This window comes from Pristis pectinata, chromosome 22, assembly GCF_009764475.1.
Source record: "Pristis pectinata isolate sPriPec2 chromosome 22, sPriPec2.1.pri, whole genome shotgun sequence".
Taxonomy (NCBI): domain Eukaryota; kingdom Metazoa; phylum Chordata; class Chondrichthyes; order Rhinopristiformes; family Pristidae; genus Pristis; species Pristis pectinata.
Genome location: NC_067426.1, coordinates 20,784,287 through 20,796,815, shown reverse-complemented (window position 1 = coordinate 20,796,815; position 12,529 = coordinate 20,784,287). Strand labels below are relative to the sequence as shown.

The 12,529-nt window shown below is 43.0% G+C and overlaps 1 protein-coding gene across 1 annotated transcript in view; it reads right to left on the bottom strand.

Moving 5' to 3' along the window:
• The window catches only part of LOC127581584 (protein argonaute-1-like), a 70,750-nt gene extending 63,578 nt beyond the window's left edge, over positions 1-7,172 (bottom strand). Inside the window, exon 1 of the mRNA XM_052036070.1 lies at positions 7,048-7,172. Coding sequence (XP_051892030.1) covers positions 7,048-7,072 — 25 coding nt within the window. The 5' untranslated portion in view covers positions 7,073-7,172. The remainder of the gene's footprint in view (positions 1-7,047) is intronic.
• Between the last annotated feature and the right edge of the window lie 5,357 nt (positions 7,173-12,529).

Below are 12,529 nucleotides of genomic sequence, written 5' to 3'. Positions count from 1 at the left end.
TGCAGTCTTGGGTGTAGCAAGCTGTGATGCATCCGGATAGGATACCTTCTATGGTGCATCTGTAAAAATTGGTAAGAGTCATCGGCAACATGCCAAATTTCCTTAGCCTTCTGAGGAAGTAGAGGGGTTGATGTGCTTTCCTGGCTGTAGATTCAAAGGAGCTGTACAAATAGTTGGTGACATTTACACCTAGGAACTTGAAACTCTCAACCATCTCCACCTCAACACTATCGATACAGACAGGGTCCTGTACTCTGCCCCACTTCCTGAAGTCGATGACCAGCTTTGCTGACATTGAGAGAGAGCTTGTGTCTTGACACCATGCCAGTTGGCTCTGTCTCCTGCTCGTTGTTGTTTGAGATCTGGCCCCCTTTGGGGGTGCCACCTGCAAACTTGTAAATTAAATAGAGAATTTCGTTGCACAGTTGTGAGTGTATAGGGAGTTTAGTATGGGGCTGAGAACACAGCCTTTTGGGGCACCAGTGTTGAGGAAAGTTGTGGAGGAGATGGTGTCACCTATCCTTACTGACTGCGATCTGTTGGTCAGGAAGCTAAGCATCCATTTGCAGAAAGTGGTGCAGACCTAGGTTTAGGAATTTAGAGATGAGTTTGATTGGAATTATGGTGTTGACAGCAGAGTTACAGTCAATAAATGGGATTCTAACATAGGTGTGCCACTCTTTCCCTGTCACCCTCTTGCTCTTAATATACTAAAAAAAAACGTTGGGATGCCAATGATATTTCACGGTCCCTCACTCTCCTCCTAATTTTTTTTGGAAACAGCTTTTTCCCAATTCAGCTACATAATTTCTGAATGATCCTTATCCCTTCCCATAACTACTTTGAAACTTAAAGTTATAGTCACTATCCCTTAAGAACTACCCACAAACATTTCATTCACTTATCTGGCTTCATTTCCTAGGATTAGATCTAGCAGTGCCCCATCCCCGGTAGGGCTATGTCCTGGCCCAAAAATCTCTATTACATCTTCTACACAATGGCACAAAAAAGCTCTCTGGACTAAGTGACAATGCTCCCCCCCAAAATGTAACCCTTGGCGGGGTGGGGGGAGGGAGTGAAGTGGGGGAGCTGTAACAAAAGAAATCTGCAGTGTGACATCGCAGGCAAGGTAGGTATAAATGGTAGTTGCGACTGTGGGCCAAGCTTCAAGTTATCCTAGAGCATTTAACCAAATTTTAATTCAAATAATTAAATAAACCAAGCAATATAAATAACTTGATCAAGACCGGAATAAATAAACAAATAAATGGCAAGACTTTAGAAGTGTTGCTATAATATGCGAGAACCTTTGGCGACTACATTGGTGTTAGTAACTTCAGTACTATGTTAAGAAGCTGTAGTTTCAGCTCCAGATATTGAGAGACCTTAGGGAAGAAGTTACATGGAAGCAACCAGACCCTTTAGTTTAAATATTTCAGAATTGAAATGTGGCCATGCACAGATAGCAAGTGAGCCAACCACGTGGATTCAGGGGAGAGCATTACTGAAGCCTTGGTTCCTGCACTTGTCCAATAGATTTGAGATTCTTGCAAAACCTGGGGACAAGTAAGGGGACTGTGGGGAGGACAAGCAAACTGACAGTGGCACGGCAGTACAAGAAGCTGTTCAAGTAGGAATTGAAAAGAAGTGTGGGTGTAGTAGAGGACAGTTATTGGACAGGCAATGCTTTACATAACCAGGAGCATGAGACCCAAAGTTTATGTTTCCTGCCTGGACCAATGGCAAGGGATATCTCCTGTGGCTTCAGAAGAATTAAGGGAGGGGGTAAGGGGAAGGATCCAGCTGAGATGGTCCACACAACCCTACCTATGTTGTTGGTACCTAAGAGAAAGGTTATCCTCAGACACTCTGAGCAGTTAGGGTCTAAATTAAGAAACATACTAGCAAATTGGCACAGGGTAATAGGATCAGGGAGATGAATGTGCACCTTTGCAGTAGCAAGGGAAAAGTGAGTTTTCATTCGTAGGGCACTGGCATCAGTAAAAAGAGAGTTGTTTTGTTAAGACAGGCTTTGCCTAAATTATGAGGGCAAAGGGATGGTTGATGTTTCAGTTTGACACCCTGCACCAGACTGAGAGCGTAGAAGGAAGATAGCCAGTAGAGAGAAGCGAGAGGGAAGAGTGAGTTAGAGGCTGGTAGGTGATAGGTGGAACTAGATGAAAGGGTGGGGCTGGGTGGAATGAATGATGGGCAGATGGAACCTGGTGGGGGACTTCTATATACGAGCTATCTTCCCTCTACACACTCAGTCCTGATGCAGGGTCTCAGGCTGAAACATCAACCATCCCTTTGCCTCCACAGATGCTCCTTAACCCACTGAGTTCTTCCAGCAGTTTGTTGTTTGCTCCAGATTCCAGCACCTGCAGTCTCTTGTGTCTACATCTAAATCATACTGGGACCAGAGTTCCATCAAATAACTGGTGCAGTCCTAGGTTTAGGAGTTTAGATTTGAGTTTGATTGCAATTATGGTGTTGGTGTTATAGCGGACGTTTAAATAAGTTACGGGGGTGGGGGGGGCAGAGATGCAGAGAAGGGGAGGATCCCATTGGAGAGTAATCTAGAATGCTAAAGAGAAAAGACAAAGTAGAGCAGGGAAGTGATTGTGGTAAGTATAATCAAACTGTGTCAAGGTAAACAAAATAGTACACTAATAAATAGGATCTAAATTAGTAAAGGTGGTAGTAAGACAAAAATAGCCATGGCACAACAAATGCTAAGTTGTTTAAAAGTATTAAAAAGACAAATATAAACGGTGACGTATCTGAATGTGCAAACATTTGCAATAAGGCAGATGATGAAAAGGGGTTAGTTATTAATCTTGTTGTTCAGGATCCTTCAGGAAAGAGTGACTAGAGAACAATAGAAGTTACATTATATGGAAAGTAAAATACTTAAATCCAAAACTAGGATCCTAAACAAAGGAAACTACAAAGATATGAGAAGTGAGTTAGCTATGATAGATTGGGGAGCTTCACTGAAAGGCATGACAGTGGTTAGACAGCAGCCAACATTAAACAAAAATAATTTTTGAAAAGCTGCAGACGCTGGAAACCTAAAAAACAAACAGAAAATGCTGGAAGCTCTCACAGATCAAGTAGCAACTATGAAAAGAGAAACAGTTAACTTTTCAGGTCTGAGACCATCATCTGAACTGGAAAAGAAAGAAGATGTTAGTTTAGAGTAGTGGGGGAAGGATGGATGGAACAAAGAGAATATCTCTGATAGAGTGGGACCAAATGAGTTAATATACCTTTCCAAGTTTCCAAATTTGCTGATGATACGAAAATCAGTAGAAGGGCTGGTTGTGATAAAGTTACTGTAATCCTCCAACAGGATATAGACAGATTGAGTGAGAAGGCAAAAGACTGGCAAATTGAGTTTAATATAGGGAAGTGTCTTCCATAAGAGAAATCAATTATTGTCTGATTGGAGAGAGACTGTGAGTGAAGTACAGAGAGATCCACGTATTTCAGTGCATGAATCACAGCTAGCAGGCAGCTCCAACATGAGTGGTTAAGAAGGCAAACAGCTTTTTGGCCTTCATTGCAAAGGGTTTGGAGTTTAAAAATAGGGATATGTGTTGCAATTGTACAGCATCTTGGTGACACCCTACTCAGTGTACAGTTCTGGTTTCATTACTTTAAAAAAAGATAGTTACAGTGGAGGCAGTCCAAAGGAGACTCACCAGGTGAATTTCTGGGACAAGAATGTTGTCCTACAAGATTTTGCAGATTCCTGATTGGGATATGACCACCTTGCAGGAAAGTCCTGTCCCTATTGTGGAAGAGTTTGTGGTTCCTACAATGCCCTCATCAATGAACTCAACAAGCATCTTCAATGATAGAGATGGAGAAAAAATGCACTGTACAATGTGGAAGAGCAGGAAGTCACAAGAGCTAATCTTAAGCTTATGCAGTGTTATATTTCTATGTATTACAACTGCCATTTCAATTTTAACCATGGCTAGTTGTGTCACATCAGGATAGCTGAGAGTAGAATGACAAAGTTGTGAATATAGAGCTGTTTCACTACACAGGATAAACAGAGATGTACAGCAGGTCACTAGCAACCAATCAAAATAGTACAAAATAGTATGCAGGCATGGTAGCATAGTGGTTAGCATAATGCTTTACAGCACCAGCGACCCGGGTTCAATTCCAGTCACTGTCTGTAAGGAGTTTGTACATTCTTCCCATGTCTGAGTGGGTTTCCTCCAGGTGCTCCAGTTTCCTCCCACATTCCAAAGACGTATAGGTTAGGAAGTTATGGGTATGCTACGTTGGCACCGGAAGTGTGGCAACACTTGCGGGCTGCCCCCCAAAATCACTACGCAAAAGATGTACTTCACTGTGTGTTTCGATGTACATGTGACTAATAAAGATCTTTTCTTATGAAAATCCTACTTTGTCCACAACCTGCAGTTAGATACACTTGCTGGAAGACTGCACATACGGAGATCTGGCGAGGACAGGAGCAATCTCTCAGTCAACCAGCCTACTGTCTAAACTAACACATGAAGAAAGGGCCACTCTTAGCAACTGAAAGGCAACTGATGCCCATGAATAACACCCTAGTAAGAATCATCAACAAATGAGCAAGGAAAAGAGTGAAGTCACAGCAAAAAGAAAATGATAGAAATATTCTGAACAAATGTAATTCTATTTTACTGAGATAACAATGTACAAATTATTCAACTGATTGTTAGTTACCCAACAAAATCAGTTGGTAGTAGAGAAATCTAGTATAATGTACAAGCATCTTAAACTATGCTTTAAAAGACTACATTAAAAATAGCGCTCCACTGAATACAGACTTTTTATTTATTTTAACCACATTAATTTCTTTTAAGATCTTTTAAAATCTAGAAAGCTGCTGCTGACAATCACAGCACAAAATATTTAAATGCAGCTCTGCAGATTTAGACAGGTCATGCTGAACTTGTGTATGGTAGGAGTAATTTTAATGGGACAAACCCATTTACACCGAATATCCCCAAAAGTATCTATGAAAAGATCAATTTCTTTGTGAATGTTTTGTGTATGACTTGGGGCAAAACAATTCAAACTTATTTCAATGAGGTCAGCAGCAGTCTGCAAACAAACAACATTTTCACTCATGACATCCACATGCTTCAATACATTGCCGACATCAGAATCTGGGAAATAAATACATATTTCCCAGAACAGATCTTCTAGGCTATGTCAGATTTAAATTAAATCTGAATAACAAAAATGTTGCAATACCACAATGGAACATATGAGCAGAATACACATACTTGCACATTAAATAATGTTCTTTTACATCCTCAGGACATGCCTGAGCATTTTGGTTAATTCATAGAATAATAGGAAATGCCGAAGGCAACCAGTCTGCTAAGTCTGCACCAGCTCTCAGAGAGCAATCTAGTTAGTCCCACTCTGCTCTATTCCCAATCTTTTTCTCGAATACTTATCCAATTATTTCCTAAAGGCTGCAATGCAACCAGTACATGCTATTTGAAAAGTATGTTCCAAATCTCAACAAAACATCTGCCAAAATCTTTCTCCTTGTATGCTTTTGCCAATGATTTTGAACTTATGTGTTCGCTGCTTATTGATCCTTGAGCCACTTCTCCTTATTCATTCAACGTAAAGGCTTCAGTAAAGGTACACGCCATCAAATCACTGCTTTTTCAGCTGCAATGGGGAAGATCCCAGCAACTGTAAACCATCTCCTACCCAAAATCTTCCTAAAGTGACATATTGAAATTGGACAGAACAAATGGGCTGAACTGGTGCTTAATACAGCCAATTAGTAACTTGGATGTTTAGTCATACTCATAAGATGTTTACACTTTACACACCACGAGGAATCAGGTAAGTGAGTAAATGATATGTTTAGATGGTAGAGAGAGCTAGACGTATTGCTCAAGATGCCAGAAAAACTGTTCTACAAACACTGGCATGGAACCTTTTGTGTCTTCCTGAGAAGGCTTTAAGGGGCTCACTGTAACATCTCATCCAAAAGACAGTTTAGTACTTTTGGCAGCGTCGCACTCCTTTAGCATCAAAGTGTCAAGATTTCATATCTCTGGATTTTAACTTGAATCCACAACATTCTCTTGTAGATCCAAGCGCTGAGGCAAAGATCGCAAAGCGTTTCACAGCCAGTGAATTCCTTTTGAAATGTAGTCACTGCTGCCGTTCAGGCAGACACAACAACCAACGTGCAGACACTAAGGTCCTACGTATGGCAATGACTAGTAAGTTTGTTCGATTATGCTGTTTGAGAGACAGACCGTGCAAAACAATAAAATCCAATGTTGTGGACATCTGTTTAACAAGCCAGTCATCAATAGCTTGCATCCACAGTGACCAAGAAAGGACCCGACCACGACGGAACCCGATTACGCGTTGGCAATCAGTTTCTAAAGCTGAATGTTTGTTTTGCACCCAAGCAGATTTCCAATCAAAAGCACTTCACAGCACTCTTCCTCTTACAACCTATTCCCACCCATAAACGAACAAGGTACGCGTACACGAAATGTTTTCACCAGCCTTAAGAAAATCTCCCTGTTGTTCATTTTTCACCAGCCCTCAGCCCTGCCGTCATCATTTAACATCAAGTACCACAGATCCAGCCTTTGCACTGCACTGTGCTTTTATTTCCCTCAGGGTAACTCTCCCAAGTGAACGAACAAAATGCACAAGCTCGATGCGCACATACACACACACACACACACACACACACACAGTGTGGAAAATCTCCCGGGAGCAATCCCCTCCGTCGAATTTCCGCGCTGCATCACTTGAAACTCGGCACAAAGTTTGAATCGGTGTGGATTTTGCGCTCTCTGTGCGGGAAGTCCGCTCCCTGCCCGAGTGTTGCAGCCTGTGTGCTGTTGTAAGTCCAACTCCGTGCACCGCTTGCTCCTGCGGTACCAGCCCAGTGCGCATGCCCCCCTCACACACCCTGATCCGGAGCCCCCCTGCTCCCCACAGGAAAATAACACCAAACTGTTCCACCCCCGCCGCCCGGCGGCTCACCGGCTGTCGCTGGCCCCGCTTCCATCCCATAGACCGTGCGAGAGGACGGATTTCCCCGCCGTCCGAAGCCGAAAATCTCGCCTCCCGCTCGAGCAGCAACTCCACAACACACACACTCGCGCACTGGCACCGAGCATGCGCGGCCCGGGCATTCCGTTAGGCCGGCAGAGCGCAGGCGCCGGGCTGGCACCGCCTCCGCGCTGCCCAGCGCTCCCGAGTGAGCATGCGCCGAAACGGCAGTCTGGCCTCCACCATCTCCTCAGCTCACGTGGGGGGGGGGGTGGTTGTGAAGTGGAAAGAAGGAAAGTACCAAATGGGAAGGCGCGCTTGGAGCGCCACTCCGCGGTCATTGGGGGTACAGCAAGGGGCAGGGGCGCGATGTCCTCAGACCGGCCGGTGCAGAGGCTGCGCTGCCCCATTCGGAGTTAAAATGACAGGCAACAGGAGCGCAGAATGGTCCTTGCGGAGTGAGCAGCGGGGTACCCACAACATCCTGTCACCTGCCAGTTTAATTCTCCTTCCCACTCCAATCTCCTGCACTGTTATCATGTAAACCGCAAGGACAGCACACGGCAGACTTCCAGATACTGCATCCTGCTACTTCAGGTAATCTCTTTCCCTGTCAGAACCGCCCAGGTCCTCCATCTATAATACTGGCTCAGCTTTTGTCTTGCCATTAGCACAGCCGTCCCGCAGCTCTGTATTTTGCAACTCTTACATTCCTCCGTGTTCTAATTCTCTCATTTCATAGCATTTATCAGCAAAGGACCATGTTCTCTCTCCCTAACAGCTCCCACTGACCTAATTTACAGTTTATTCCCCAGAGCAATCCTGGCCTCACACTCTTTGTCCGATCCATCCCTCCTCCCCACTTTCTCTGCTACTTAAAACAATTTATTTATTCTCTTTCTCTGTTCTGGCAAAAGGTCTTCGACCTGAAACGTTGTGTTTCTCTTTCCACAGATGCTGCCTGACCTGCAGCGTGCTTGCTGCGTCTTCTGTTTTTATTTCTTTTCATCTGCAGAAATTTGGTTTTCAGACATCTTAAAAAGAACAGAACTTGTGTGTAAACTTGGTCGCCGGTGTGGTTATATAGGGCTGTTCTTTTCTCCCAACCCTACTCAGAATATATGTACCTGGTGACTAAGTGTAGATCTTGTCTCTAAGTTATCCAAATCTTCTAATGTAAAGTCCCACTCCAGAGATTTGAACACCAACGTCTACACTGATATTCCAGTGCTACAGTGTTGCAAGAGCTGTCTTTTGGAATGAGATATAAAGATAAGGCTCCTTCTGCTGTGCAATGTGAATGTAAAATACCCTAATACACTACTTTGAAGTAGTGTGGCGTTTTCTCTGCCACCTTGGGACATCCTGACAGATGTGAAAGGCAAACATAGAATTAAAAAAAAGGCTTGCATCTCAGTGCCAGGGTGGACACATGCACTGAGAATATTAAGAAAAAAGGCTTCCATTTATGTTGTGCCTGTTTTGATGAGTTAAACTCTTCAAAACAGGCACAACATAAATGCAAGCCTTCAACAAAAATTGTTGAAGAGTTTTGGCACAGCCCGAACCCAAGAGCACAGAATGATGGAGTTTGAGCAGCAGAACAAATGTTGTCAGTGTAGATAATCTAGGTGGATTTGTCTATTAAGTTATTTGTGTGGAGATCTCTACTACCTTGGGACATCCTGACAGAGATGTGAAAGGCAAGCCTTTTTTCTATTCTAAATGCCAGTGTGGACATTTGCAAAAAGGAAAAAGGGGGCGGATTGCAAGGAACATTGCATGGATCTAGTGTCGCAGTTATTCAGTATACACTGAGACCGAGTAAACTTGGGAGGTTATGCCCTTGTCCTTGCACATTCATTCCTGGCATGGACCTAATCCCATTGCCACACTACCTCAGACCTCCTGGCTTCCAAGGAAAAAGAATATTTTTTCACTTTGTAGTCAAAGGCTCCATATTGTATCAAATAATCTGATTAGCTAAACAAAGGAAAGAAAAACGGTGGGTAAGGAGACCTCAGATGCAGTGGAGGAACAGCATAATATGGAGTATGAGAGAAAAGAACTTGTAACAAAGAATCCTCCAGAGTCTTGGTACCTGCTAGTATTTTAAATGTGACATTATTAAATTGTAAGAATATGACATTATGAGCGATATTCTGCTTCAAGAGATAAATGACCCTTGCTTTTCTCTAAACCTTAATCTCTATGGAAATGGATTGTCTACTGATTTCTACAAGGTTCAGTATCATAAATGGGTCTTCATTGTTGGAGAGGGAAAGAACAGACTCGACTGTCCACAGCCTCAGCTCATCTCCTTCATCTGTGAAAGTGTAATTATTTCTCAGCATTACTAAGTCTTGCTGGTTTGTAGTTTCCTTTGTTCAGATTATATTTCATATTAGATTAGGGCAAACTATTAAAATTTAGTGTTTTTTTTACTTGCAGCTTAAATGGTAGCTTTTCATAGAACAGCACAGGAACAGGCCCTTCAGCCCACAATGTTGTGCTGTTGTTCCCATGATCCTGTATTGAGTCATTAACCATGGAATCTGGCTGAGGGTGTCTCTGGCCACAGGCATCTGGGGAATGGGGTTGGAGTGAGACTGTTTCTTCACCAGATTTTTTTTAAATATTCATTCAAGGGATGGGAGCTTTACAGGCTGAGCCAGCACTTAGTTGCCGGTCCCTAGTTGCCCTGGAGAAGGTGGTGGTGAGCTGCTTTCTTGAGCCACTGCATGCCTTGAGGGTGGGGGTATAATTCACAATCCTGTTAGGGAGGGAATTGCAGGATGTTAACCCACCAACGGTGAAATATTTCCAAGTCAGGATGGTGTGTGGCTTGGAGGGGAACTTCCAGGTGGTGGTGTCCCCATGCTTTTGCTGCCCTTGTCCTTCTAGCGGGTAGAGGTTGTGGGTTTGGCAGGTGCTGTCTGAGGAGGCTCCAATTGAAGATTACAGATTCAAGATCAGTTCTTTAAAAAAAAATTAGATATGCTTAATTATCATAATTATAGACCTCAATTTACCTTGTCATTGCCTTGCATCTTATTGTCTACCTGCACTCTCTCTGAAACTGGACTCTATATTCTGCATTGTTAATGCTTTTCCCTTGTACTACTTTGATATACTGAAATGATCTGTATGGATAGCATGCAAAACAAAAGGTTTTCACTGTACCTCAGTACATGTGACAACAATAAAACCAATTTAACTATTACCAATATGGAACCAACTTAGGACCACTGAATATACAGTTCAAAGACAGCATGGCAAGCCTGGCCTGGTTCCTGCTTTATTTCAGTGTAGGCAGGGTTGCAGTGCAAGCTTGGTTAGGCTTTGGAGGGGAAGCCTTCAGCAGTGGAGGAGCTTGCAGTTTAATGTTTGTGTTAATTCATTGGTGATGGACTCGAGAGATGTTGAGAGGTACCAAAGAATCACAGAATTGTAATGGCATAAGGGACCGTTTGGTTCTGGTTGGCTCCTTTTTGAACAATTTATTCGGCCCCATTCCCTGCAACCCTGTAAACTATTTTCCCTCAAGTGCCTTTGAAAGCCCTAATTGACTATTTCCCCCATCCCTAAAAGGAGCAAGTCTCAGATTTTAATAACCACCCTCTGCATAATAAAGTTCTTCCTTTTGCTTTTCAGTTTAATGTTCCCTAGTCCTTAAACCATCTGCTAAAAGGGAACAGCTTCTCTATTTGCATTATTTCAAAGCATTCTGATCTTGTACATCTCTATCAAAATCTCCTCTTGGATCAAAGAAATGTTGAGAATAACAACTTCCAGTCTCACCTCAGCCAGAATTCCACAGCATTGGAACTGCTTTAATAAATCTCTCTCTGCACTTTCTGCAGGACCTTCATCTCCTTCCTAAAATGTGTTGGTTTACTCAGTTAAGTAAATGATCAACATAACCTCCTACTTCTGTCCTCTGCCTATATTTATGAACGCCAGCTTTAGTAACCATTGTCAACATTATTGATTCGTTTTGCAATCAGACATCACTGGCAAGGTCAGCATTTGTTGCTGATCCCCAAGGTGCTTTCCCTCGAAGGTGTTGATCATTGTTCTTGAAATCCTTAAGTCTTTCTGGTAAAGCTACTCCCACAGTGCATAGGGAGTTCTGAGATTTAGACCCAGCTACAATAAAGGATCAGCCATTTATTTCCACATTAGAATGGTGCGACTCGGAGGGGGAACCTCCAGGCAATTGTGTTCCCATGTGCTTTCTTGGTGGTAGAGGTCACAGATTTGGGAAATGCTGTCAGAATAGTCTGGGTGAAGAACTGCAGTGTATTTTGCAGATGGCACACAGTGCAGCCAGTGCACCAGTCATGGAGGGAATGAATGTTTATGGTGGTTAATGAAATGCCAGAGTCAGAGATACAGCATGGAAAGAGGCCCTTCAGCCAATGCCAGCCAACAACCACCCATTTACACTAATCCTTCTTTAATCCCATTTTGTATTCTCCCCATATTCTCATCAATTCCTCCAGATTCTACCACTCACCTACACCCTTGTGGCAACTTAGTGGCCAATTAACCTACCAACCCACATGTTTGGGTCATGGGAAACCAGAGCATCTGGGGTAAACCCACATGGTCACAGGGAGAATGTGCAAACACCAAGCAGACAGCATGGAAGGTCAGGAATGAACCCAAGTCTCTGGCACTGCACCCAGTTTCAAACTCCAAGAGTGACTGGAGCTGCATCTATTCAAGCAAGTGGAAAATATTCCATTACACCCCGGACTTCTGCCTTGTAAATGATGGCGAGGCTTTGGGGTGCAAGGAATTGAAGTCATTTGTTGCAGGGTTTTCTGGCACTTGCAAAATTTATGCACATATACTATACCATTTTAGCTTATACCACCACCTACCCCTCCTCACCCCCCCGTGCCCCACCATTCTTTCTACCAAACTGTATCACTTCCACTTTGTATTAAATGTCATCTTTTCATCTGCCACTTGTCTGGTCAATCTTCTCACCACTTGCCTCAGGTTCAAGGTTGGTGGTATCTGAAGACTTTGAAACTTTAGCTCACACACCCACATCATTTGTTGTCATAGTCTCTTGAGCCTGAAGGAACTCATGGATAGTTAGTGCCCTCAATTTGCTGGAGTGCAGCATTTGCTATGATTGCAGAGACCCACATGGACAGTAGTCTCCATTGCAACTACTGTGCTTAAAAAGTGGACAATTAACATTAAATATCAAAAATATAATTGTCCACGAATGCTGGGGAAAACACCAAATATCTACCATCCTCTAGTCTGTAATACTGTTTACCATGACACTCTGGTAAAATATTGTATCAAGTGCAGAGAGAAATGTTGCTGACAGCAAAATTGAAGCTTGTGGAATAAAACGGGCTAACTAGCCTTTCACATGGAATTTATCAATTGCATTCTGAAGATCCATACAGATGACATTTACTGTGAACTCCTAATCAATCTTCTATTA